General features: G+C 39.3%; 1 protein-coding gene across 3 annotated transcripts; it reads right to left on the minus strand.

Moving 5' to 3' along the window:
- Nucleotides 1-47: 47 nt before the first annotated feature.
- LOC111874153 (ADP-ribosylation factor GTPase-activating protein 2) lies at nt 48-27,694 on the minus strand. 3 transcript variants are annotated; one of them, XM_023869396.1, is made up of 12 exons: nt 27,584-27,694; nt 27,092-27,283; nt 25,782-25,913; nt 24,860-24,928; nt 18,328-18,468; nt 16,400-16,543; nt 15,702-15,857; nt 13,612-13,742; nt 8,650-8,811; nt 5,453-5,732; nt 4,643-4,852; nt 48-1,281 (listed from the first exon to the last, which is right to left on the minus strand). In XM_023869396.1, the coding sequence occupies exons 1-12, from the start codon at nt 27,656-27,658 to the stop codon at nt 1,264-1,266; spliced, it is 1,710 nt and encodes a 569-aa protein (XP_023725164.1). In that variant the 5' UTR covers nt 27,659-27,694; the 3' UTR covers nt 48-1,263. The 3 variants fall into 3 exon arrangements, with proteins under 3 accessions (XP_023725164.1, XP_023725165.1, XP_023725166.1); XM_023869397.1 differs by lacking the exon at nt 24,860-24,928; XM_023869398.1 differs by lacking the exon at nt 18,328-18,468.

Below are 27,694 nucleotides of genomic sequence, written 5' to 3' on the forward strand. Positions count from 1 at the left end.
TACTTGTAGTAAATAAAATATGTATGAAAGTAATATGCCATATTCCCTAGTCTGTGTATGGATTTGTATTCCTTCTTTAATTTGAACATACTCATATAAGTTTTAGATTACCACCATTCTTGATGAACCTAGTGTGTCCATCTTCTGGGAAGTAAAGTGAGTCAAGCAAAGCAAATGATGCAAGACATAAGAAAGGGACGACTGGAATCAGGGCTATGAGCAAACCAATACAAATTGGTGTCCCTTAAATGGGCTGTTTGTGTACAAGGAAAAGAAAAAGAAATGTATGTGGAAGGAACTGAAGAAAGAGCATGTTAAAAATAAATTATAAATAAAATAATTAAATAATCATACAAGAAAGAGAAATTGGGAAAAAGAGCAGCTGTCATGTTCCTATGTTCTGAAGATGGAAACAGCAGGGTTTTACAGAACACTGGTACCTTTTTATGACACGACACTTCACATCCCAAAAAAATCACAATCTGAAGTACTAATCTGTTCTGGTGCCTATTTACATAAAGTTTATTCACTTGGTGGTTGAACCTCCAGCTAGTATGTCAATTCTAGCATGGCACCTAATACAGAGTCACTAGAACAGCAGTATTGACAAGAGAACATTCCCCACATTGTGCAATCATGAACTACACAACCATTCAAACATAACAAAGTCACAAACCAAAAACAAACAAATATAGGAAGAACAGCATTCTAATTGTCACATATTGTATGAGTGTATTTGTTATTACAACTTAAAATGTCCCTAACTTTTCCAAAAACTAACAGAAACAAATGACCCTCACATACATAAAGTTATATGTGCTCACAAAAACTAAGGCAACAACAAATTATGATATTTACAAAATATTCACAATATGAAGTGGATCAAAGTGTAATATGATAATATGACCTGAATAAAATAACCTAAAACTCAAAGTTTATGTGCAAAAGAAATTCTCATTTTGGTTAACAAGCAAACAAAGTGTATCTTTCCCAGGAGTATATGACTAACAGTAACATAATTATGAGTCATCTTAAAGAATACTGCCAAGCCTGGAGACAAACATGTCATTCTGTCTTCTTAAAATATAAAGGAATGACAAAGAACATTCAGAAGAGAAAAGAGCATGACTGACAAATAATAATGGGGGGAAAAAGGCACAATTCTGTCCACTTTCCAACATAATGAAGTTTCTCCAGAGGTCTGCTGTGGAACTGAGGGGGTTCATTTTCCTGTACGCTGCATATCTTCAGGCAAGCACTGCATCAATAACCGTACCGGTCCTAGGAAAGTAAAAAATATGTTAATATCTATGTTACATGGATAAAACAAATTATTAAGATCACTACAATATTCTGGTATGCGATACTGTATAATCAGGTTGATTAGTGTGATTTTATTGGAGAAACATGACCCCTCCATCTTCAAGATAGACTCCTACAGTAGGCACAATCCCATCATGAATATAGAGGCAGCAAGTTCCTCGTACCTATCTACTGGTCTGCATAACATCATATTTCAGAGAACTGTAATCTTGATATTCGCTGGACAGTGATTGAGACTAGCTCTTTCTAACGGACCCAACTGAGTGGGGTTATCCTCCCCTACCCACCTGAAGACGGGAGACAGATCCAGTCTCCGAAACGTCGTGGTCTTTTGTCTTTTACATACCAGACAATGGATGAAGTCCAAAACAAGCCAAAAGATGTTTGTTTCTTGTTTCTCTGTTTTCTGTGTCCTAACACAGACCTAACAGACAACACCCAAGTATAATATTATGAAACTCACTCTGTACTCTCGCCAATATGCATAGGAGCGATGGCTGTGCAGATGATGTGCAAGTACTGTGGTTGAGTTCTGGGATGCAATTCAAATCTACACTTCCAATCTTTTTTTATCCATATCAGTAAACTTTTAATTCCAATTAGAGTGCCATGACTTCTTTAAAATTTTAACTACTACATAACTGTGATACTGACAAGGAAAGAAACCATAACCCAGGTGAATGATGGGCATTTCTTCCTCTGATATATGCAATACCACACTAATTAACTCTTTGACTGGCGTGGGCGTGTTTTAACGCCCGGGCGATGCCAGCCGTTCACTGGCGTTGGCGTGTTTGAGTGCTTTTCTTTGCTCTCTTGGCACTCATCAACCAAAGACATATATATAATTGTTTTTGTGAATAGTTGTAAAGAACCCTTGTAAACTTTGTGGGGGTCTATATTACTGTCACAAACCCCCGATAAGGAAAAGGTCAGAAAATATTTCACATTCATTCAGTTTCACCATGGCTTCTCGCAGCAAGTGTCGGCGTGTTCCTACAGACCAGCTGGAAAGTGTTGTGAACGAGATTTGTGCTGATGATAGTGGCGATGAAATAATGATTCCTGAATTAGATGAAGTTGATAGTGACAATAATACAGTGATAGACAATGATCCACAAGACAGTAATCATGAACATTTACCTACCACGATTGCGGTACCTGACATGCCCATCTGTACACTGTACACTGTACCAACAATAGTTCCATTTACTAGTAGTTCCGGGATCAAAATTGATATAACACATAAAATGCACCCCTTTTCATGGATTAAAATTTTTCTGGATGACGACTTAGTAAATCACATCACAACTGAAACCAATCGCTATGCTCACCAGCACTTCAACACACATGAGTTAGCTCCTCACTCTTGAGAACACAATTACAAATATGTCACATCAGATGAAATCTGGACATACTTAGGAATTGTGTTCATGACAGGAATCGACAAACGCCCTGAAATTGAAGAATATTGGTCCACTAGGCTCCTATTTCACACTCCATGGTATGGACAAAAGATGTCTTTGCAGCGGTTCCAACAGATTTCAAAGTTTCTTCATTTTGCTGACAACGATGCACGACCAGCTGACTGTGAAGATCGCCTGTATAAAGTTAGGCCAATTATAGACTCATTAGTGGGGAAATTTAGGAACACATATATCCCTGAAACGGAAATTGCAATAGATGAAGGAATGATCGCTTGGAAAGGACGTCTTATCTTCAGAGTATATATACCTGATAAACCTGATAAGTACGGTATAAAGGCTTATCTTGTTTGTAAACCGACAAGTGGATATATTTGGAATTTTGAAATTGATTGCGGAACATCAAGACCTATAAAGGAATTAGTTGTCGATCTGTTGGGGCCACAGCTTCTAGATAAAGGGTATCATCTCTACCAGGATAACTATTACAACAGTGTAGAATTGTGTGAGACATTATTACAGATTAATACCTATGTGTGCGGAACCTTCAGAATGGACAGAGGAGCTCCTAAAGAACTAAAGAATGACGTAAAAGATTTGAAAAAAGGGGAATCTGTGTTTTCTAGGAAAGGGCAGGTTCTCATACAGGCGTGGAGAGATAAAAGAGACGTCAAACTTATCTCAACTCTTCACACAGCAAAAATCGTGGAATCTGCAAAAATGAATCGCAAAGGAGAAAAAATATGCAGACCCGAGGTAACTGGGGACTACAATAAACATATGAAAGGGGTTGACAGGGCTGATCAAATGCTGCATTACTATCCTTGTTCCCGCAAAACTGTAAAGTGGACAAAGAAACTGGTGTTTTTCTTGTTGCAAATGGCAGCGTTGAATAGTTTCATTCTATTCAAAAAGAACACAACAAACGAAAAATACAAGAAGAGAAATTACAAATTCAAAGATTTTATATTGGACTGTATAGAAAAAATGACTGAACCAAACAAACAGTGTGGAGAGGGAGAAGAGTCAAGGAATGAAGTGGATGACGAATCTATTGCGTCAGACTCTAGTGCAGTCACCCCTCCGCCTGCGACCTTGAAAAGACCACCAGTGAAAGACCCACCAAATCGTCTAGAGGGTGGCCTGAAAATTCACAAAATGGTCCATGTTCCAGTAACAATAAGAAGAATGGTGCCATGAGAAAGTGTTGCGTGTGTGCTAAGCACAAGATTAGAAAAGAAACAAGTGTCATGTGTGCAAGCTGTGGTGTGGCTCTCTGCAAACTTTCATGTTTCAATGTTTATCACACGAAGAAAAACTACTAAAGTGGTATGGAAAGGCATTTCCTGCATAAAATATTGTCTTTTTATTGGTTCCTGAAAATTTCGTTTTTAAAAACCAATTTTTGTTGAAGTTGTTTAGAAAAAAGTAACCACATGCATTTTAGCGACATAAGGTTTAACCCGTTGCCGTGGTTCGACGTGTATGTTTCGTCAGGGATTTAAATCGTCTGGGGGGGTTCGACGTGTATGTTTCGTCCAGCTGCACACCTACGTTATAACGCCCATAATAATTGATGGTTTTGCTGTAGNAGAGTTAATCCATTTTCCCATGAGGTTCAACTGAGGTAAATATCTCTGAAGCTAACAGAGAGGAAGTCATCAGATGTATAAAAAAATTACACAATAAGGAACTGCATAACTGACACACTTGAACAAGTATTATCAGATGATTAAATCATGCATGTGATTGGGTATTATACACAGTAGCATGAAAAGAAGAAAATCCATACAAAATCCAAGCTGAAAACCTGAAGAGAAGACCTGGACCCAGACATGAGGATAATATTCAAACAAATCTTTGATACTGGACAGAGTATAGCTTTCTTTACTCACTTGTATGGAGGACATGACATCATTTGCAATTGAGCTGAGTTTGCCAGCAACTTTGGTCACACCCTGTCGCACACTTTCTTTAACATCTTCCAGGTCTGTAGTTGTAAGATTGCTACTGCCACCACTATTTTGGCTACCAGTGCCAAAGTATTCCGCAGAAGAAATGCTTGATGATCCCTCAAATCTTGAAAGATTTGCTTTTCGTTCCCACTGTAATATAATAATAAACATTACTGAATGTCTGACACTGTTTGTTAACTCCCACTGTAATATACTAATAAACATTACTGAATGTCTGACACTGTTAACTCCCATTGTAATATACTAATAAACATCACTGAATGTCTGACAATGTTTGTTAACTCCCTCTGTAATATACTAATAAACATTACTGAATGTCTGACACTGTTTGTTAACTCAAATTGTAACATACTAATAAACATTACTGAATGTCTGACACTGTTAACTCCCATTGTAATATACTAATAAACATCACTGAATGTCTGACAAACTACTTCATTCATAACTAAAGCACTTGCAAAGTTTTGTTTTCATTGCTCGGTATATTACTGCATAATTTCCAACCATTAACTAAGGACCTCCCCTAGTTAATCAACCTTTATTATATATTCTGAAGTAACCATAGGAAAGCAGCAACACTCTGGATGAAAAAAAGGGTGTTTCTGATATGATGTGATATATCCTTTCTGTAGTACAAGAAACCATAAACCAGAAGAGATAGGGAAAGTAAGAAAATACAATTCTGCTTCTATTACTGTAGTGTACAAAAATTCTTAAGTCAAAACTTACACTGTTGTCTGACGAGCCTCCGAAGAACTGTTCTGATGAAATGGCTTTGGCACTCCCAAACTTCTTTTGTGCTTCATTACCAACAGAAGAAGAAGAGACAGAAGGTGGATCTCTCCTTGGGGCTGGCCGATCATCATATGCATAGTTGCTTGATGATGGCTGCCTGTTTTCTGGTTCAAAGGAACCCCAACCTTTGCTCGAGCCACATCTATCTCGACTTGTGTTACCATCAAGGAACATTGCCTCCAGATTCTTGTTTTCACTGGGGCTACTCTTATACCTACCAAAACAAATTATGATCATAAAGATTTACTTTCCTTTGGGATTGGACACCATATTGTTTGGTAAACATTTACCAACATTCTGGAGGAACCTACTAACTCCATCTTCCATGTACCCTCCCACCACGGACATGTCTACCAGACTAATCGGTATCATATTCCAGAAGACTGTGCTATACACAGTCATTGCACTGAGAACCTCAAATGTCATGAACTAGAATAAAATATAACAGAACAATGTACGAAAACACATTTAATGATTACTGTCATCTGAATAATTTACACAGCAATGTTCAAACCTTTAGAACTTGCATTAAGTCTTTATATGCAAAATGAGGTATGCCTGGTGTAACATGCACCATTCCAGCTGATCTATAACATTATTCATAACATATCAATGAATCTCATTTAGTTATATAGTTCATTTATCCTGTGTGGAGGATCTCCACCGTGGCCCCGCAAGTTGTAAAAGGTGACGAAAAGGGAACCCGGTGCCGGAGGTTATAACTGGACCACCCTGTCACTTGGGGATGTAAATACACTCAACTCTCGATTATCCGGGATAATCGTGGGGATGGAAATCACGATTAATCGAAAACCTGGTTAAGACAAATTTTATTAAAAGTAGTTCTGTAATACTGTACCTTCATAATACTATAGGCCTACCTGTATTTAAATTTATTTAACCTCATTTTTATGTCATCTCATGGTGTATTTAATACCTTTTTTACATTACACTGAATTAGTTATTTAAATCACAGTGTTCAACATCCAACACTTTTTACGAATATTCACACTTAACACTTAAAATTTAATACTGTCGTTTGCTTTTTCGCGGCATTTTCCTTTTTACGGATATCCGTACGAAGCCTACGTAATATTAGCTTGTCATTTAATAAACTGTTCTCTTCACTCTCAAGATAGTCTAGTAATGATTCCAAATGATTAAGGGCAGCACCATGTGATATTTTCTAACTTGCAGCACTGTCCACCTCTTCCTCATTCTCACTTTCTTCCCGCTCTTCTGGCTGCACCCCCACTAAATTACGATTTCGTCACTGCTTAACATTTTGAAGCCTGGCTCACATGAGTTTCTGTTCACTACTTAACACAACGTGCTTCCTATTACACCCTGACATTTTGCTAATGCATTTGAAGACCGATACAAATAGACTAACTGGGGCGGTGTATCTGTCCTTGAAACTTTCCACAAATCCTTGTATTCTTTCACCCCTACCCTAGAACATTGTGTTAGCATAATGGAACCAAAAAATGCAGAGCTTGGTTCACACTAGTGCAAAAATAGTGTTACAACTCACCATGTGAAACAAAAGTGAATGAATATTAAACAACATATAAGCCTCAAAAAAGCCCTAGTTAAGCTGCAAACCGGTTTACCCGCCCCCGGATAACTGAGAGTTGAGTGTATATAGATGATGTCCTCTGGGTTGGAGGGTTGGACGCAGGACTCACAACCTTCCTCTGTAAAAAGTATTATTGTTGCAAAATCCAAAGAAGCAAAACCAGTTGGCTTAAAGAACGATGCAACAGACAAGTCTGGCAGAATCTAGTAAGGAAGGCTATGGCATAAATAAAGCTGTTTTGCCAGTGATGATGATATTTCATTTCAGTTGATACATTCATTTGTATGACTCAGCGAATGGATTAACCTATCACAGCATCTCATCCAATCACTGCATTACTTTGGCCATACACCCTTTGCTTGATTTGTTTTCAACCCACAGTGTGTTGCTACTTCAGCAAAATATACAATACAATGCTATCCATATCTGGGCTCATTTTGCCTCTTCTGTATACAGCAATGAGACAAAATGATAAATCTGGCCACATTTCCAGAAACAGTAGAGACCATTTACAGGTGGCAATTTAATCTCCACACAGACTGATGCCAGGGTAGCATAGTCAGTACAGAGAATGGCTATGGGCTGGATGACCAAGGAGTCTGAGGTTGAGTTCCAGTAGGGTGAAGGATTTTCTCTTCTGCACATCATCAGGACTGGCTCTGGCACCCACCCAGCCTCCTATCCAATGGGTACCAGTGGCTTTTTCACCAGGGGCATGAGGCTTACCACTCACCTCTAACTACTCGGAGTGCCGAGGTTAAGAACACGTGGGTCTATACATCTACTTCCCATAAATCTTCATGGCATAGTGCTTCATTAGTTAAGCACAGGGACAACTTTACTGGTCATTACTCTGCATATGTTATCTATCTCTATAGTCATTTGTTCCATGCATTTCCCCTGTAAGCAGCTCTGGTAACACAACTGTCAAGTGATGCCACCATCAGGGTTCCTGTGGACTTGATGCAGGTGGTGAGGAGTGGAAACATATCTCAGCATCATGATGACCATGCTCTAATGCCTACGCGGATAAGAAGGAACCTGTACTGACACCACAGAAGGAAATCCAATGGACTGACCCCTCTCCACATCCTCTCAAGATGCTGTGCTTCCCCTTTCCACTATAAACATCTAACCATTCTGGTCATGCAAATATATGTAAGCAATGTCTGTCATTCATAGTTTTAATTAATTAAACATGATGCAATAAAAATGTATGGAGTTGAGGTATAGTTCCAACATTCTTAACCTTGGTACTGGATGGAGGTGAGTGGTCAGCTTCTTGCCAAGGAAAAACTCTGGTACCAAATGTATACAAGTCTCAGGGTTTAAGTATACTGCCAGTAGTAGTATTATTCCACATGTTTTCAATGAATAGATATGCAGGGGCACAGGAACATTTCTTCTGACGATACACCGAACATTTATAATCAACTTCCAATATTAATTTCCAGAGAAAATATATAAAATTTTAATATAAAATTTAGGGAAGTTTATGGAAGTGCCTGTATGCATGCAGATGCATAAATACACATACACATAAGAAACTCACATGCTGAAGCCAGAAGATGGTGAGGAGAAACGGAAGTCATCAAAAAACCCATCCCGATCTGAATCTCGATCAAACACCGATTTTGCAGAACTGCTAATCGCTTTGCTGGGGCTCTCTTGCTCAATAGTCTTCATGTCGCTTAATGCAGAGTGACTCACACCTCTGCCAAAAAACATAAACTCGTGTTACTTAATTCAGAGTGACTCATGCCTCGGCCAACACAGACTTCACATGGCTGCCATGTTGACCTAGCATCATTCTTTAATGTGTGTACTGTAATAAATATACAGGGTGATTCACGACTTTAGGGCATTACTGCAGGAGGTGATATCCTAGGTCTTTGTGATCAAAAAAGTTCATATAAACATGTGTCCGATTTTGGATGGTTATGGAGTTCTGACTGTTTTAAACTCAGAATAGAATATTACTGAATAATAAACGGAACAAAATAATAAACCAACATAATACATGACACATTTAAAGCATGAATGTAAAGGTAACTTTGTGAAATTACCTTTAATTTGAATTTATTGGTGCTTAAAGGTGATTTTCGAAAATGCCACCACTGGCCGCAATACAGGCAGCCGCTCGGTTATGAACCGTGCAGGCAGCACGTAGCAGCTTCAGCTGGCTGTTTCTTATGTGGTCAGCGGCATCCAGAATGCGACCATGCAAAGCATCTCACGTTGCCACCTTCACACTGTAAACCAGTTCTTTCATCCATCCCCACACACAATAATCCAGTGGGCTTAAGCCTGGAGACCTGGCTGGCAATTCTTCGCGTACTCGTATGTGGACTGTGGTGTACCATACAAACAATGCCTTCTTACCGTCACAAAACCCGTACAAATAAATCATATCTGCATACTCCTCAAATGAAAATGTAAATGGCGTCATGAATGTAACAGACACACAGAGATGAGAACTGTTCTGCACACCAGTAGCCGCCACACTAGCCGTGGCCTGACATACCAACCCATCACGTCTTAGGTACCTCTCAAGTGTCGAGATAACGAGAACGCTCTGTCCGTAGTTGGCTAACATGTTTATATGAACTTTGTTTATCACAAAGACGTAGGAAATCACCTCCTGCAGTTAAGCCCTAAAGTCGTGAAACACCCTGTATAAGTGTAGTTTAAATTTATTGTGGCATGTAAACCCGCTGCTAGGAAACAATCACAAAATATGGAACCATACAACAGCCTCTGCTAAGTTAACAGCTCCACAAACAAGCATTTTTCCATAGCAACAACTGCACTGCAACAGAGGAGTGGTGTCTTCTGTGTGGTCCGTGCTGAGAGGTTATAAGTAGGACAAGTTTGGAGTTTCATTTGGTTAGATAACCACTGGGGTTCAGTTGTGAACTGTTACTGTGAGAAGCTGGGGACATTTCGTGAATCCAGAGGAAGGGGAATGTCCGCCACTGGAAGAAGCTACCAAGGAAGAGCTAGTGAAGAATGTAACAGACTGAGAAGATCCAGTGTGGCCTATAGCAGTATTCCGCAACCAGTGTGCCATCACAAGGTGAAAGGTGTGACGTGAACTTTTGCCTATTGTAAGAAATTAACCATCGAATTTTATTAGTTTTATTTTATCCCAGTTACCGTGTTTCATATGCTTGTATTTTATTCTCAGCCACTGCACTGATTAAATAAGATTATGCTTGTTTATTCTTTATTACATGCCATGATTTTTTATGCACAGTAATGTTGTATTCTAAGAAATTAAAGGTAAATTATTTACTCACAGTTGTTGATATATCATAATTTTCATTACTGATTTATTTTTATTTTTCTCGCATCTGCGCGGCTTCTTTGATATACTTGCCACATGTTCTGTGTATGTGTTTTTCCCTAAAACTTCAGGGATTAGCAAGGGTTTCCCTCTTTTATAACGTTGTTTTGGTAATTGCCCGTTTGTTAGAAGCTGAGTTACTGACATGTCCAGTGACACTGAAGCCATTATGAAGGAGAAAATCAACAGCAGTCAGAAGTTCTTGCTCAAAGCGACGAGTCCACCGATATTAGTGGCCATGCACAACTTCTTGCTTACATTCGATACATCGATTGAGATGTAACTGCAACAAATTTCTTCCCAAGCGAGCCACCAGTGAATAAGTATAGGGTTATTCAAAAAGAATGAACCGATTTCATGACGCATTGCTTCAGTTCTCAAGCATCATCATGGAATGAGTCAGTGACCATTTGAAAAAGGAGTTATCTGAGTTGTGAATGGCTGCCACAGGGGCGCTGAAGTCGCATCACTCTTCCGGCAATGCTCAGTCGTTCGTTTACCCTCAGAATGGCGAGTCCTCAGCAAAAGGTGTTCTGCGTTCTCAAGTTCGCAAAAACAAATTCGGTTGTCATGGTGCAGCATGCTTTTCGAAGGCAATTCGTTAATCAGCCCTGTCCTAAGAACATTCGACGGTGGTTTCGACAGTTTCAAGAGAGTGGGTGTCTGTGTAAAAGAAAAAGTCCAGGACGACCACGAGTCTCAGAGGAACAAGTGGCGAGAATCCATGCTGCGTCTGAAAGGAGTCCGCGGGAGTAAAATATCGAGCTAGCCGTGAGCTTGCGATCCCTCAATCCACTGTCTGGCGTGTGCTAACAGTACGTCTACATTTGAAACCATACAGACTGCAGCTTGTTCAGGCACTTACCAATGACGACAAAAGGAAGCGGATGGAATTTTGCGATTCGATGCTGGAGATGATGGAAGACGAAACCTTCATTGCAAGTTTAATTTTTAGTGATGAAACAACTTTTAACTTGAGCGGCACAGTCAATCATCACAATGTGCATATTTGGGGAACAGAGCACCCACATGAAACAGTTGAGCACGAAAGAAATTCCCCTAAGGTGAACGTCTTCTGTGCTGTGTCTCAGGACAAGGTTTATGGTCCCTTTTTCTTTGAAGGAAACACCGTTACAGGACAAACCTATCTCGATATGCTCCAAAACTGGCTCTTCACTTCACTGCAAGCAGATTCGCATGACATCATTTTTCAACAAGATGGAGCACCGCCCCATTGGCACCTGATGGCCCGAGCTTTTTTAAACGAAAAAGTGCCCCAGCGATGGATTGGTCAGAAGGGGACCAAAGACCTTGCTCTTTGTGCTTGGCCTGCGAGATCCCCAGACCTCACCGTGTGTGATTTCTTCTTGTGGGGATATGTAAAAGATCATGTTTATGTTCCACCACTACACACTAACCTCGATGACCTTAAACATCGAATAACAACAGCGACTAACTTAGTGCATCGTGATATGCTGATACGCGCCTGGGAGGAATTCTATTATCGCATTGGTGTTGCCCATGCTGCAGGTGGTGGCCACACTGAACACTTGTAAGACAGGAAATAAAAGTTGATTGTGAGTAGAATACTTGTGACTTGGCTGGAGTTTTGTAATACTTTCCTTTAATAAAATATTGTGTAATAAAATCGGTTCATTCTTGTTGAATAACCCTGTATTTCATATCACTAATGAAAATGTGTTACATAATCAATTAAAATGGAAGAATTGCATCAGTGTTTGTACATACAGAGCCGCTTCTATGACAGGCCGTGTTAAAGGATTTGTAGCTAAAGTACGCAAAGTAAATCCTAACATACGATGCGATCACTGTCTCATTCACCGAGAAGCCATTGTTGCTAAGTCTTTGCCATTTTCTCTGAAAGTTGTGCTAGACGAAGTAGTAAGTCGTGAACCTCATGAAATCGCGGCCCTTAAATTCGGGGCTTTTTTCTGTTTTGTGTCAGGAAATGGAATCAGAATACACTACACTCCTACTACATACAGAAGTTGCAAATATTCGAACTTAATGAGGAGGTACGTGTATTTTCGACTGTTGAGGGGCATGAGTACACGGATTTATTTGCAGATGATGAATGGGTATGTAAGTTGGCATATTTTTCCGATATTTTCATATAATTGAATGACCTGAACAGAAAGATGCAAGGTAGGAACAAAAATATTCTAACTAATATGGACAAGATACAGGGATTTGTAAATAAGCTGAATTTGTGGATACAGAGAATTACAGATGGGTTGTTTGAGATGTTCCCGACTGTATGGCCACTTGCTAACGGCAATAAAGTGGTGATGGACACAATTAAAGAACAGTTAGAAATGCTGCAGCAGAAATTCAGTAAGTATTTTGGAGAGAGTGTACAAGATTTTGACTTGTTTCGTGATCCATTCGTTGTGAATTCAGAATATCTTCCGATTAATATACAAGAGGAACTCGCAGATTTAAAAGCAGACAGAACATTGAAACTAAAACTTCTCGAAGTGCCTTTGGATACGTTTTGGTTGGCAATAAGGAGTGAATACCCGGCCATCTCCGAGATGGCAGTTAATGTGTTATTGCCATTTTCAATTACATATTTGTGTGAACTGGGCTTCTCGACGTTTACTGAAATTAAGACATCAAAGAGGGATCGGCTCAAATCCATTGATGAAGAAATGAGACTTGCACTGTCAATGATTCCACCACGGATCAGCCGCCTGTGTGCAGCTAAGCAGGCACAAGTATTACAATGAAGGTATGAGTAGAATTATTTACTTTAATAGTAAGAGAAGTGTATTTTCTACACTCTACAGTGAATTAAAGTTCATTAATTGTTAATAAACACACGAGTCGATTCCTGTTTAATGATAATAAAATAACAATATAATAATATTACAGTAATATGTTGATCACGTTACGTATTTATATTAATTGTCTGATATCATGCGTTTTTGAGGGGAATAACATTTTGGTGTGCCGTGTTGAGTCATGGATACTTCATGGTGTGCCGCGAGTAGAAAAAGGTTGCGGAACACTGGCCTATAGTGATTTGTGACAGCATACTGCTTACTTGTAGTTAGGAGTTGGAAAACTTCAATAAACCCAATTATGAATCCAAAACCCATCTACAGTTACCCAATTGCGTGACAGTATTAACTCTACAAAACTTACATCCGTGAGGCAAAACCCATTCCCAACCTCTCAACCTGCTGAGCTTTCACAGGATCCACTTGTTTCAGCTTCTCTTGCTCCTTCTTCTGTTGTAAGCTCAAGTCTTGGTATGCTAGCCGCATAGAAGCTATCTGCAAAAGTAAAAAAAAATACTGACATAAGCTAGAGCTGAAAAAACTTTTGAAAATTATGCTAGTTGAGGAGGAGATGAAGAGGAGATGACAAAGAAAAAAGGTACCCTTTTCAACACAAAGACTTCAATATGATTTAATGTAAATGTGACAATGTAATTTCTCTCACTAAACTCTTAAAGAGTTACCTTCTTCTTCTAGCATATATATATGGGCAAATGGGCAAAGAGTCCCTAATTTCATTTGTTTCTTCTTTGTTTTCCAGTTCGTGTTCTTTCCTTTTTTAATGTTTTGCAATTTCATATGTTTTTGTTATAACTTTCTTTCTTCTTCTTCAGTGCAGTCGTTTCCATATTAACACTAGAACAGACCGTTGCATAGGATAATAGGTTCCGTTGCGTAATAACGGATGAAACCGGCACGTATACTTCCATGGAAACGCGAGTATCACGGGGTCACGAGTATCACAAGAGATTCCAAGTGAAATCAAAGCAGAAACAGTTTTGATTTATTTTCATTTTGATTTAATTATTTCGTGTTACATTGCGTTGGAATTGGGCTGTGTCGTTTACCATAGCGTTCATTTCGTGAGTATAGTTTATTTTTCATTGTTCTTCATTTCGTTTTCTTTACTGTTTCCCTTATTTTCTGGTGCAATTGGCGGTGGGATTGGGCTGTGTCGATTGATCTGCGTTTGAATTGAAATATTTCATCAGTATTTTTTATTTTTTTTGTTTCTTCTTTGTTTTCCAGTTCGTGTTCTTTACTTTTTTAATGTTTTGCAATTATTTATGTGTTTAAGATAAGACATTGTATAAATATCTATACATATGCAATAACTTTCTTTCTTTCTTTCTTTCTTTCTTTCTTTCTTTCTTCTTCTTCTTCTTCTTCTTCTTCTGTGTAATCGATCTGCTTTAGTTCATCCAAATAATGCCTCGCAGAAGATCAAACTTAGGTCGTTGTACTCGTGGAGCGGAAGCAATGCGTCAAGTAATTTCAAATCAAACTGGGGAAGAACGGGCAGGGCACAGCTAGTATCTATATAAATAAAAATGTAACTGTTGGTTTGGCTCTCCTCGAAGATCTCCGAAAGTTCTTCACTGATTGCTTCAAAATTTTGACACGTTTCATTCAAACCCGCGCGTTTTTATATGCCTATTATGTAGATGTCACACCTGTGACAGGTAAAAACAGGTGAAAGTATTAATTGTATTCAATATTAATATACTGTAACATGTTATACATCGAATACCAACAGATTGTTGCCTAGGAATAACCGTGGCAACGAACTGTTGAAACAGCGGGTCGTTGCCTAGGAATAACCGAGGCAACGAACTGTTGAAACAGCACATTGTTGCCTTGGAATAACCGTGGCAACGAACCATTGAAACAGCAGAAATAATGCATTTCTGCGGCAACGAACACAGAACACGTGAAATGGAACCCTTGGTGAAAGTGCCCTCTATTGCGTCCGAAACCGGGTTATAATAGTCCAGCTCCGAAGAAATTTTCGGTGATACTGGACGTGATAATAATTGTGCTCGCTGGTGTAAAAGTGAGTGTTCAATAACTTATTTGCTGAATCTGAGATGTGCGTGGAAGTTATTTTGTAAGTATAGTTTATTTTTCGTTGTTTTTCTTTTTGTTTTCTAAGAACAAGCTTAGGTTGTCGTACTCGCAGGGCGGAAGCAATGCGTCGAGTAATTTAAAATCAAACTGGGGAAGAACGGGCAGACTGAGCCACAGCAAGGCGTGGCCGGGCACAGCTAGTGAAGAATAAATGTTTAACAATACAAATTTAACAAATATTTATAAAGAACCAAATGATTACAAACATGTTGTACATGCTCTCCAGTATGCTGGGAGCACTGCCCATATCTGCATGATAGAAAAATACATGGGCAGAACCAACTGTCACCTATGAACCACTGAGAAAGTCTAAAATGAGTGGATTACCTGCTTCTGTTCCTCTTCCGCGGTTCTCTCTGCCATGACTTTTGCTTCCTCGGCTGCTTGAACTTTCAACTGGTCAGCCATTGCTGCTTCACGTTCTATGTCAGCAAAATTGGCCTTCACTTTCTGGGCTCCAAGACCTCCCTTCTTAGCCCCAAGCTGCCGGGCAAGAGGAGTTTCAAAATTCCCATATAAGCACTTTAGCTCACAACTCAGGTGCCATCTTACCTTCTAGTCCAACCACATTTCACAGTACACAAATGGTTTGCAGTACTGCATGATAAAGAAATTAATAGTGAATGATTTACACATTAATTTATGTACAGCTCATTCAAGGATGCTGTCAGTAGCTGGGGCTGTATGTCAAAGAGTATGATGATTAATACAGAATTTGAGAGGACATGGAAGGAAGCAGTAATGGAATAATTTGAGGCACTACCCCAGTATATGCCTGGAAAACATGAAAAATCTGTCTACGTACACACTCTTTCTGTATAATTCATGTGAGCTTCATTCATATCTGTACAGCTGTTCATGCTTATCATCTTTTTAAACATAATTCCTGTCATCCAATACAAGACAGAAACTAAAGTCTGACACCATTAACACCCACCCAAACTTCCTGCATACTGCATCCATTTACAGCTCATGCAATTATTTACTGATACATGAACAAATGTTATAATAAATAATCTCCCTACCCCCAAACGCTTAGCTTGTGGTTTCCTGCCACCTATTGTTGGCTTACGAAGCTCTTGTTGGGCTACATCAGGTTGTATACTCAAGGCAACCTCAACATTTGGTTGGCCTCTTGTGAGACTCATTGCTGGATCTGCTGCAGAGAGCTGAAATAGGCAGAGAAACCATAAGGTAATGAAACATGACGACACACTGCAATTGAGTGCTGGCAAGATTTACTGCATTCCTGGTTTACTTAATGACACTTTCAGTGATTCAGTTTATACAATATCGAATATGGCAGGACACAGACGTGGCCTGGTATGAGTTATTACCACAATATTTTCCTGGAATGAGTAAAACCATGAAAAACCTTTGTCTTGTCCTCTCTTTCCCTATATCTATGTATCGATAGTATACTCCTTCTTTCAATGATCAGTTTACTCTTCCACTCTGAAGACTGAGACACCACAATACTGGCAATGATCTAATATACTAGTTATTAGTTAGTTATTTAGAGAGGGTGGGTTTCCCCATGCACCGCGACCAGTTTGATCTATTGTGCTTCCCTCTATATTCTACCAGTCTCTATACCCTACCGATAAATGGTGCGTACCATCAGTCCCGCCGAGCAAGCGAGTTTGGCCACTTGCTTAGTGGTATCTATAATGCTTCCCCCATCTATCAGAGGCCTTAGAGACTATTGTTGGGCGGGAAACGTCCTGGAATTTGGCTCAGTGATCCCTTTTGGGGATATGAGGTTCTTTTACATGCCGTAAAGTTACGACACGGGACACACAGCTTAAAGTCCCTCCTGGAGGACTTATTCCCTGAATTTTTCCGCCCTTAAAAATTCGACGACCTCCGCCGGGTATTTGAACCCACGTACCACGAGTTATGAGGTGGGAATGTTACCTCTAGACTACGGAGGCCGCTATCTAATATACTAAATAATACACATCCCAGGAAACAGCAACCATTATGGTCACCAATGTAAGAATCTAGACTCTCACGTATTCATATAATTGCCCAATCTGTTCACTTGCCTCATAAAATGAGGATAGAGAATCGTGGATCTTACGAGACTATCAAACTCACAGAGATGGACACTCTAGTTCAACCCCCTCAGTACTGCGAAAAATTTTCACTGAAACCCAACTAATGTAATTCATGTAAAACTCCAGTCCTTCATAATGACAACCTTTCACTGAAACCCAAATGCAATTCATGTAAAACTCCAATACTTCATAATGACTAATGTAATTCATGTAAAACCCCAGTACTTCATAACATCAACCTTTCACTGAAACCCAACTTTCTTGTAGAACTCCAATACTCTTGTCATTTTCAGGTGTTCTTTACAAACTTAAAAAAAGAGACATATGGAAGTTAATTCTGTCCACCTGTTTATAACCTACTACCAGTGCCTACACCACTAGAAAGCTGTTCTTTAAATTCAATATTGGAGACTCAGTGAACATTCTCAAGCATTTTGGATTTTCAGCCATTCTAAACACCTTCCTCAAAATGTTCCTCTACCATGTATTTAACATTACCTTATCATTTTCAGTCATGAACCATGTTGATATATTGGGTTTTTGGACTTTATCCATCGTCCTGGTTTTTAAGATAACAAATAAAAACACGACATTTCGGAAACTGGATCTGTTTCCGTCCTCAGGTGAAGGAAAACACCTATTCAGTTGGGTCCGTTAGAAAGAGCTTCTAATGGACCCAACTGAATAGGTGTTTTCCTTCACCTGAGGACGGAAACAGATCCAGTTTCCGAAACGTCGTGTTTTTGTTATCTTAAAAACCAGGACGATGGATAAAGTCCAAAAACCCAATATATCAGTGTGTTATACACCATCGTCAGAATCCTATAGTAACTACATGAACCATGTTGGTTTGCATTAATGGTGTCTTTCTACCAAAATTCAACAAAACATACCTCTGGTGCTTGCACCTTGAGGTGGTCTTCATTTTCTTCAGTACAATTAATACTACCATCAGTATTTAATGTTGCTGCGAAGAAATCTTCCTCCTTCTTTTCCTCCGGTTCGGTGTGTTCAGGCGCTGTGTCCAAGTGAAGCTAGCCACAAGAATTTCAACATACACACACTAGCAATTAAGGCAAATGGGGCAGTCTGAATAAGTTGGTGTACATAACAAATAAATCAGCAAAGGTGGCACACCAGACAAGAAGTTACATGACACATCACAAATCAAACATAACAAACACTTGACTGTACTGAGGCCCCAGAAAGAAGCCCTGTTGATGGTGGAAATGACAACACTCAACATTCCCTCCTTTCTGCCTACTGCCTGCTGTCTTTCATTCCAGCCTCCTCTTGCAAATGTCAAACCAGCCCAAAGTGCCTGCTGCTAGCAAAGGCTAGAATGTCGTTATCACTACCAACATTCCTGTGAAGCAACGACTAGAGCTGTGGTTCTCAAAATGTGGTCCAGCGACCCACAGCAGTCCACAAGATTATTTTTGTTTTCTTATTATAAGTTTGAAGGAAAAAATAGTGTACTGAATATTTTTAGTATTTCATAAAATCCGTTTATCTGGAATAATGGTATAACAAATATTTTGGACTAGAAACAGCACAGATGTCTATGCTAGTTACATATTGGTGACCCAGCCATTCCTGTCATTTAACGACAGGTAAGAAAACATATTTTAACAGGTATTAAACATTTCATGAACATGGTATAGACATAAAAACATTTTCAATAAATTACTTCATTTCAACCTGTTCTAATGCAGATAATTTATAACATGGAAGGATAAGGGTTCCTTGAGTTTGCAATGTGCTGCTAGGGTGTGCTCACACTTGAATAGTTCAGAGAACCTCTGAATTAGATGACTGGAGGGGAATACAAGGAGATATCTTGGAGGAGGATGTGGCGGGGAGTAATGTGGGGCTTCAACCCATGGTCTCATTGTAGAAAAATATGTCCATGGAGAAAGAAATCTCCCAGCCAGTTAGTGTAACTGCAAACTCTTCAAAAAAACAAGATTACTGCCTTCAGGAATGTGACGCCATACAGTCTGGCAGAGAAGCATTGATGTTTCACAGAAATCAGTGCCTGCCTACATCTTCAGGGTAGCTGGGAACAGAAGATCTGGTAGAGAAACAGAGAAACGGAAGAAGACGAATGCTTGGCTTATTCTGCTACCCTGAAGACAGAGACAGAATAAAGTCCCTCCAAAATGCTGCTACTTATTATCTATCACACTATCATATTATAACCCAGAAGGCATTAATACTTATGGTCAGAAATGTGAGAAACTCCTCACTTCTGGGTAAAACGTGCATTTTGTTAACTACTTGGTCAAGAATTGAAATATTTCTTCAACAGCTGTGGGGTATATGAAAGCGGACAAGCTATATGCCCTACACTGCTCATTTTTCTCCAACTGTAGAGTTGATTATCTGTGGTGACATGGTAACTTACTTTTTTAAAGTAGAAACACTTGCCATTCAAAGCAACAGTGAGATATACTGCTGTGACATTCTGCAACAATTATACTGATGTCTCTCTTGAACTTCACATGTGCATACACACAAAAATATATACATAAGACACACACAAATAGCAACTTCGATTCTCAGATATAAATTTCAGCTAAAATGAATGCAGCAACAGTACATGATAATGTGGCACAACATACTTCAACATCTGCCTTAACTCTGATGAACCGAGGTGATAGACTAATTTTAGAATCTTTCTCAAACTACAAAGGGGGGCCCAAAAAAAACAGAATTTGTTTCTAGAAGGCAGGGTGCTAGTAGTACAGGCTTCCGCCACTAGCTGGTTGCTTGCAGCACCTTCCTGAATCAGTATGCTGGCTGGTGTCATCAGAGAAGTCTATGTTAGTGTTTGGTGAATTTTTTAAGTGACTTTTTTATAATTTGTCTATTTTTTAATGGCTGATTCACACAAACGTGCTGCTGTGACATTTTGTTTCCTTTTGGGGAAAACAGCAGCAGAAATGGTTGTTATGCTACAAACAGCATACAAGGAAGCCGCTATGAGTAAAACACAAATTTACAAATGGTTCTCCTGTTTCAAATGTGACAAAATGTCAACTGATGATCAACCTCGAAGTGGATGTCCTTTGACTGCCCGAACTGATGAAAACATGACAAAAACTTATCAAATCATTCTGGAAGATTGCCAGAATTATTATTTGGAAGCTTTGAAAAGGTTGCATAACCATTTAGGGCAGTGGTTCTCAAACTGTAGGGCGCAACCCCCAGGGGGGCGTGAAGGACTTGAAAGGGGGGTGCAGCATACTTTCCTACAGATAAAAATTAAAACTGACCCTATCAATTAGAAAAGTGACAAAGAATAAAAATACACATAGAAAAGCTTTTGATGAGTACAGGCAAATTATCATGAATTTCAAAATAACTAATAATTATTCTCTTTACTGGAAATTATAAAACGCGTATGCCAGAGACAGTGCTGATAGTTCGGCAGCAGCCGCATCCTCTTCCAGGCAGCACTGTACACATGCAGCTGAAAGCAGCAACTTGTGTCATCTCACTGGTGCCTGCTGGGCAAGGAGCAGGCAGTTTGTCGCCAGACTCAACGGTGATCGATGGGTATGCCTGTTTGATGTGTTCTTATGCATTCAACGTTTCAGTGCAGTTGTGCTGATTTGTTTACCTCTCGAAGTTGACTTGATTATGAACAATTGATCATGAAGCGTTTCCTGATTAGTGATGGAAATGAAGACACCAGTGCTCCTTCAGCTAGTGGTGGGAAAGAAGCTACTTGGAGTGTGAAAACGAGAAGGTATGATGAGAACTATTCATCACTAGGCTTTACGTAAACTGTGATCAATGACGAAGAACGTCCACAATGTCTGTCCAAGTCTTTTAGCTTCAGATAGTATGAAACCTGATAAATTAAAGAGACATCTTGAAACCAAATATTCGAAGTTTACAAACAAACCAAAATATTTTTTTTGTTAGAAAGCTTAGTGGTTTAAAGTCCACCCAACAGAAATTTGCTAAAATAACAAATGTGACTTCTAAGGCCCTTTTAGCCTCTTACCAGGTTTCTCATAGAATTGATAAATGCAAGAAACCACACACAATTGCAGAAACACTGATTTTACCAGCAGCGATTGACATAGTATCAACAATATTGGGCGACTCTTCTGCTCAACAATTGAAAAATATCCCCCTCTCTAATGACACAGTTTGTAGAAGAATTTCAGACATTTCTGATGATCTACGTCAGCATTTAATTGAGAAGTTGCGTAACAAGTGCTTTGCACTTCAAATGGTTGAAGCGACTGATATTCATAAAAATGCTCATTTGACTGTGTACGTTCGTTTTGTTGATGAGTGTAATATGCGAGGAATTGTTTTTCTGTGAGCCTATCTTGAAAACAGCAACAGCTCAAAGCCTTTTCGACATGATTAATGCTTTCTTTAATGAAAATGGGATATCATTGGATAAGTGCACTGGCATATGTACAGATGCAGCTCATTCAATGTCTGGAGTCCGTGCTGGATTACAAGCAAAAATTAAAGCTATTGCTCCCGAAACAGTATGGACTCACTGTATGATACATCGGGAGGCTCTGGCAGCTAAAGAACTCAGCCCACCCTTTCATTAAGCGCTGCAGATGGCTGTAAAAACCGTCAATGTTATGAAGAAAAATCCTTTGAAGTCTAGACTTTTTAAAATGCTGTATGAGGAAATGGGTGTCGAACACACTGCTCGATGGCTTTCAAGAGGCAAGGTATTAAAGAGAATGTTTGAGCTGAGGCATGAGGTGTTCTGTTTTTTAAATGGGGAAAATCACTCACTGGCAGTTTCAGCAACAAGGATTTTTTATTGAAAATGGCTTACCTCAGATATATCTGAGAAACTAAATATCCTCAACACTTCACTTCATGGGAATGAGGCAACTGGACTTTCTTGGAATGGCAAAGTGAAGGCATTCACGAGAAAATTAGAGCTCTGGAGAAACAGTATGGAATGTGACACACTAGACATGTTCCCTACTCTGGTGTCAATGGTACAAGACACTGATAATCCAGTGCTTCCAATGGACATAAAAAGCTGCCTACTTGATCATCTCATAATGTTGAAAGTTCATTTCAAGAAATACTTTTGCAATGATTTTGATGAATTTAATTTGACTAAAAATCCATTCGAAAATGCTCCTGGGCCATCATCTCTGAATGTAAATGAGCAAGAACTAATCGATCTCACTAGTGATACTTCATTAAAAAGTAAATTTAAGGAATTGTCTTTGTTGGAGTTCTGGATACATATTGGCAAGGAATTCCCAACTTTGAGCCAAAAAGCAATGAAGATCCTGATTCCTTTGGCAACAACTTACTTATGCGAGACAGGCTTTTCTGCTTTGGCAGCTACAAAGTCAAAGTATCTCTCAAGGCTAAATATTGCTAAAGAATTTAGAGTGGCCATTTCTAGTATTACACCACGTTTTGATAAACTTTGTTCTCAAAAGCAGGCCCATCCATCACACTGAACTTTGACATTTAAATGTTTGATTTTCTTTGCAGAAAAAAATAATTAAATACTTGTTAGTTAAATACTGTTTCATTTCAATACGTATTTTCGTTAATTGCAGGTGTTAAAACTAATTTTTATTGTAGGCATAATATTGTGATACTTTAATTTTGAGTAAAAAAAACTGCTAAATAGTATGTAGAAAAACACAAAATAAACCGAATAAAATGTCAAACATGCAATGACTTCTATTTTGATAAAAAAAACAGGCTGAGGCCTGAGAGTATTTTCTCTTGTCGGGGGGGCGCTCACAGGTAAAAAGTTTGAGAACCACTGGTTTAAGGAGAAAATGTCCTGATTTGTGGCAAACAGGTGAACGGTTCTTTCATCATGACAACATGCCTGCCCACACAGCATTGTGTGCAGCGATTTTTGACCAAAAAATGGCATGACACCCTTGCCTCACACCCTGTACTCAGCCAATCTTGCCCATGCGACTTTTTTTATTTCCTCAGACGAAAAGAGATCTCAAGGGAAAACGTTTTGCTGATGTTTAAAATGTAAAGAAAAAATGATGGAAGCACTAAAAGGCATCACCAGCGATGAATTTAAAAAATGTTTTGATCAATGGAAAAAACGTTTGGACAAGTGATTGAATCAAATGGAGAGTACCTTGAAGGGGGTTTTGTTATGTAAAAATAAATACAGAATTTTTTATAAACAAATTCCGTTTTTTCTTGGGTTGCCCCTCGTATGTAGTTATATTGGACAGTATGTAATCATGTAAGATTTGAGATTTTCACGGCAGTGACTATGAAGAAAGCAGTCTTCTGGGATGTGGCACTGTGTAGATATTGTGTTAACTGACGTTTGGGAGGAATGTATCGCCTCCATCCTCAGGGTAGAAGAAAAAAGAAAATCCGCAAGCGAAGAACCAGCACACCTCACACCGGTTCTTCGCTTGCGGATTTTCTTCTTTTTTCTTCTACCATGAAGATGGAGACGATACGTCCCTCCAAAACGTCGGTTAACACAATATCTACACAGTGCCACGTCCCTGAAGACAGCTTTCTTCAGTATGTAATCAAACCTAATAAAAATAACAATGTGAAACACACTTCTGATAGTATCCAAACACTTACATTTCCAAAAACTGTAATATTATGATTACAGCCTTCTGGGATGTGACACCATGTAGTCTGGTAATGGTTATTGATGTTCCTGGCAGTTCTACCCTTAAGATGGAGGTACCAGATTGGTAACCATCTACCAAACTCCAACACATCAGATCCCCATAAGGTCATTATCCTTAATATTCACTGTCATGAGAATCTCAAATTTCATAAAACAATGTTCTTTATGTGTATAAGCAAGAGCTTTGATTTATAAGTGTAACGTCCTTGAATCCACAGTTTCACAGCATACGCTACCAACACATGGAACATGGAACTGCTAGTAAGCACTCAAGGCAAGTACTCTTCAGTTATGAGTTATTTAGCTGCAATATTTTCTGAACAGGTAAATCATTTAAATTCTTTCCCCCGCTAACAAACTTGCAGTTTCTCTGTATGTAATGAGAATGATTAAATCAAGCAAAATGGAATGAGTGAGGCATGTAGCATGCATAGGTCTGGATGAGAGGCATTATATTTAAATGGATCTTAAAAGATATATGGTGAAAATGCACAGACTGCTTTTATTTGGCTCAGGACGTGGATCTGAGGGACAGGTTCTTGTGAATACCATAATTAAGGGCTCTCAGCTCCATAGTTACTTCTAAACGTGATTAATGTGAAGCACAATTCTGGTACATGCTGTTAATAAGCTAATATAAAACAAAATCGCAAAATAAATGTAAAAACAGTCCAAAAACAACGTGCAATGTGTAAGTAAACAAGCTGCATGTACGGGCAGTAGTATCAATATATAAAATACTTGTCTGCTCATTTATGAAACTTTGTGACAATGCTCACCACAGAAAGTGATGATGTATTCTGAGAAGGAGAAACTATGGTAGCCTCATGATGTGACCCGAAGTCAAGCTGTTCCAATAAACAAAGAAATAAAGTTGGAAGAATAGACTCCTTTCTAATAATAACCTATCTGCTTCATCTGGTACAAAGAATCTAATCTAATTGCCATGGTCCGTCCATGCAACTCTTATGAATCTATACCCATTTGACTGTAAGTATTATATCACCTGCTGATGACCAGTAGGATGGTTGAAACATGTTGCGATTTTTAATAAAGAGTTGAATGGGTATACATTCTTAAAGGGTTGCATAGATGGAACATGGCAATTACATTTGTTTGATTGCACAACATGATGTACTCTATAAAGACAGTACAAAGAAATTGTTATTTCTTTTGCAAAAATGTACTCTTGTCCTCTGAATATGATCAGTTAACCTGCAAACTACAAGATGATAACATATGAACAATTTATGAAGCTTACTGTCTTCTTGGATGTAATGCCATGTAGCTGGATACCACGGAGATGGAGTCAAGGGGTTCCTCCAAAACATTAGCAATAATCTACAAGACTTCAAAAGCATACACAGCTTTCAACCTGCCAGATTAAAACCTCTTAACACCAATACTAACACAATTTCTAAGGGCACACCATAGCTCAAGCGATTAGTCGCTGGCTTCCCACCGTGGCGGCCCGGGTTCAAACCTGGGTCTGGTCAAGTGGGATTTGTGTTGGACAAAGTGGCGCTGGGATAGGTCTTCTCAGAGTACTTCGGTTTCCCCTGCCAATCTTCATTCCACCAAATTCTCCATCATCATAATTAGCCGGAGCAGGTACAATAGGCCAATCAGTGGCCACGGTGCTAAGTGGACCCAACTGGACTCCACCCCCCACTATGCGAATTAAAAAAACACAATTTCTACCTTAGTCCCATGAAGCCTCATTGCTTGAATGGCCATTTGACGCAGTTTCTCTCTGTAGAGCTGAGCAGCACGAGATGTGTACTTCTGCTGGGAATCAGCTACTGTGCAATTGTGTTGTCGGAAGAAGGTTAACTAAAATAAGATAAATATTACAAAGGTATGTTAGATTTGAGGTGTCCATAGTGGTGACTTAATATATTGTAGCATGTTGCCCATGTTATGGGACAAATAACTTCCACGTAGGTCTCGCATTCAGTGAATATTTATTGAACACAAGCGTTTACACACTCAAGTACAATTATTATCCTCTACTTCACTGTTATAATTACTTCTTGCACCACTATCTCGGTGAAGACTTCTATTCCCTTTCTCAAATGTGAGCTGGCTTCTGCTATACTTGGAGCTACCCTAAGAACTAACTGGTCCGAAGTCCAAGTCACACTGCGACTGACAGTCAGTAAGTCTTGGTGTCGAGCCCCAGATTATTTACTTCTGTTTGGCATTTACAGTCTTGTTTTTGTGGGGCGCCCTCTCTCATGAGATGACGGGTCTGCCTTTTGTATATGCCGCTGGCCGTTGCCAGTGCAGTCTATCTCAGGTCTGAGTCCCTTGGGACTCGCGACCATATTTTACTGTCTCATATAAGAGACTTCCCATTTTGTCACCTCCTACGACTCGCAGGGTCATGGTGGAGGTATTCAACCAAAGTCGAAGTCGAAGTCACACTGCGACTGACGGTCAGTCAGTCAGTACGTCTTGGTGTTGAGCCCCAATGATATTTATTACTGTTTGACATTTACGGTCTCACTTTTGTGGGGCGCCCTCTCTGACGAGAGGACGGGTCTGTCTTCTATATGCTGCTGGCCCTTGCCAGCGCAGTCTTTCTCGGGTCCAAGTCCCTTGAGACTCGCGACCATATTTTACTGTCTAAGATTTGAGACTTCCCTTTTCCTCGCCTCTTACGACTCGCAGGGTCACGGTGGAGGTATTCGACCCCGCCTCCACACAGGCTTTTATAACCTCGGCTGTTGCTATGCAATGAACCTTCTGTTGTCATTCAACACTTTGAACAAATTGTTTCCTTTCAACTCCTAGGAAACGCGTTCGTTGTCCCAGGCAACAGCCCACTGTGACTTGTGTTTGTCACTGTGGGAACTCTCCATGTATTTGTTGTAACCTTGGAAACTCACTGTTAGCTGTTAACTTTGCACAGTGATGTCTGTAAGATAGCACGTTACAATATGCTAGGCCTTCTGTTGTTTCAAACGAACATAATTCCAAAACTATATTACAGAAATGACTTTACTCACCGCATTTGCATTTCCTCCAAGCTGCATCTGTCGCAGCTGAAGCCATGTCCAATTTGTGTCCAGCTGAGTAGAGCGAACAAATGTGACGTGGACACCTAAACTTCTGTGTACAGCAGAGCAGTCAATACATATGAAAACGCCATATGTGACACTGGCCCATGTAGGATTCTTGGCATTACAATCAAAGCACACCTGAAAATGGGAAATTACTACGTAGTCTCGATTCCGTAACACAGAGATGGTGATGATACCTCTATTCCACGCATCAATATACCTTTGGACCACTATACTTACTGGTCAGTCTTCCCTCAAAAATTCACAATGTTTAAATATTAATTTCAAATCAGGAACACGCAAGCTATGCACAATTAACTAAAACATGCCTTCGTCACATGTTAATCCTACGTCAAACTAAATACTTCTTAACCAAATCCTATTAGTAAAAACAAATTATCACAATTGGAAATGATATAATTTTATAAGAATGCGAACCTTATTTGTATTAACTGACTGCAATCGTTTGAAAACCAGCTGCATATCACCTTTACTAGGACAATTGTCCGCCATTTTTGACTTGTTGTCAGGAACGGCCGGAACAGGATA

Source organism: Cryptotermes secundus, unplaced genomic scaffold (assembly GCF_002891405.2).
Source record: "Cryptotermes secundus unplaced genomic scaffold, Csec_1.0 scaffold26, whole genome shotgun sequence".
Taxonomy (NCBI): Eukaryota; Metazoa; Arthropoda; class Insecta; order Blattodea; family Kalotermitidae; genus Cryptotermes; species Cryptotermes secundus.

Coding starts and splice junctions, on each gene's coding strand:
- LOC111874153 (XM_023869396.1), bottom strand. CDS start 27,658: ATGGCGGACAATTGTCCTAGTAAAGGTGATATGCAGCTGGTTTTCAAA. Junction 5,733..8,649: donor CCATCTTCTGGCTTCAGCAT/GTGAGTTTCTTA, acceptor TTGTTTTGGTAG/GTATAAGAGTAGCCCCAGTG. Junction 4,853..5,452: donor GAGGCTCGTCAGACAACAGT/GTAAGTTTTGAC, acceptor ATTATATTACAG/TGGGAACGAAAAGCAAATCT.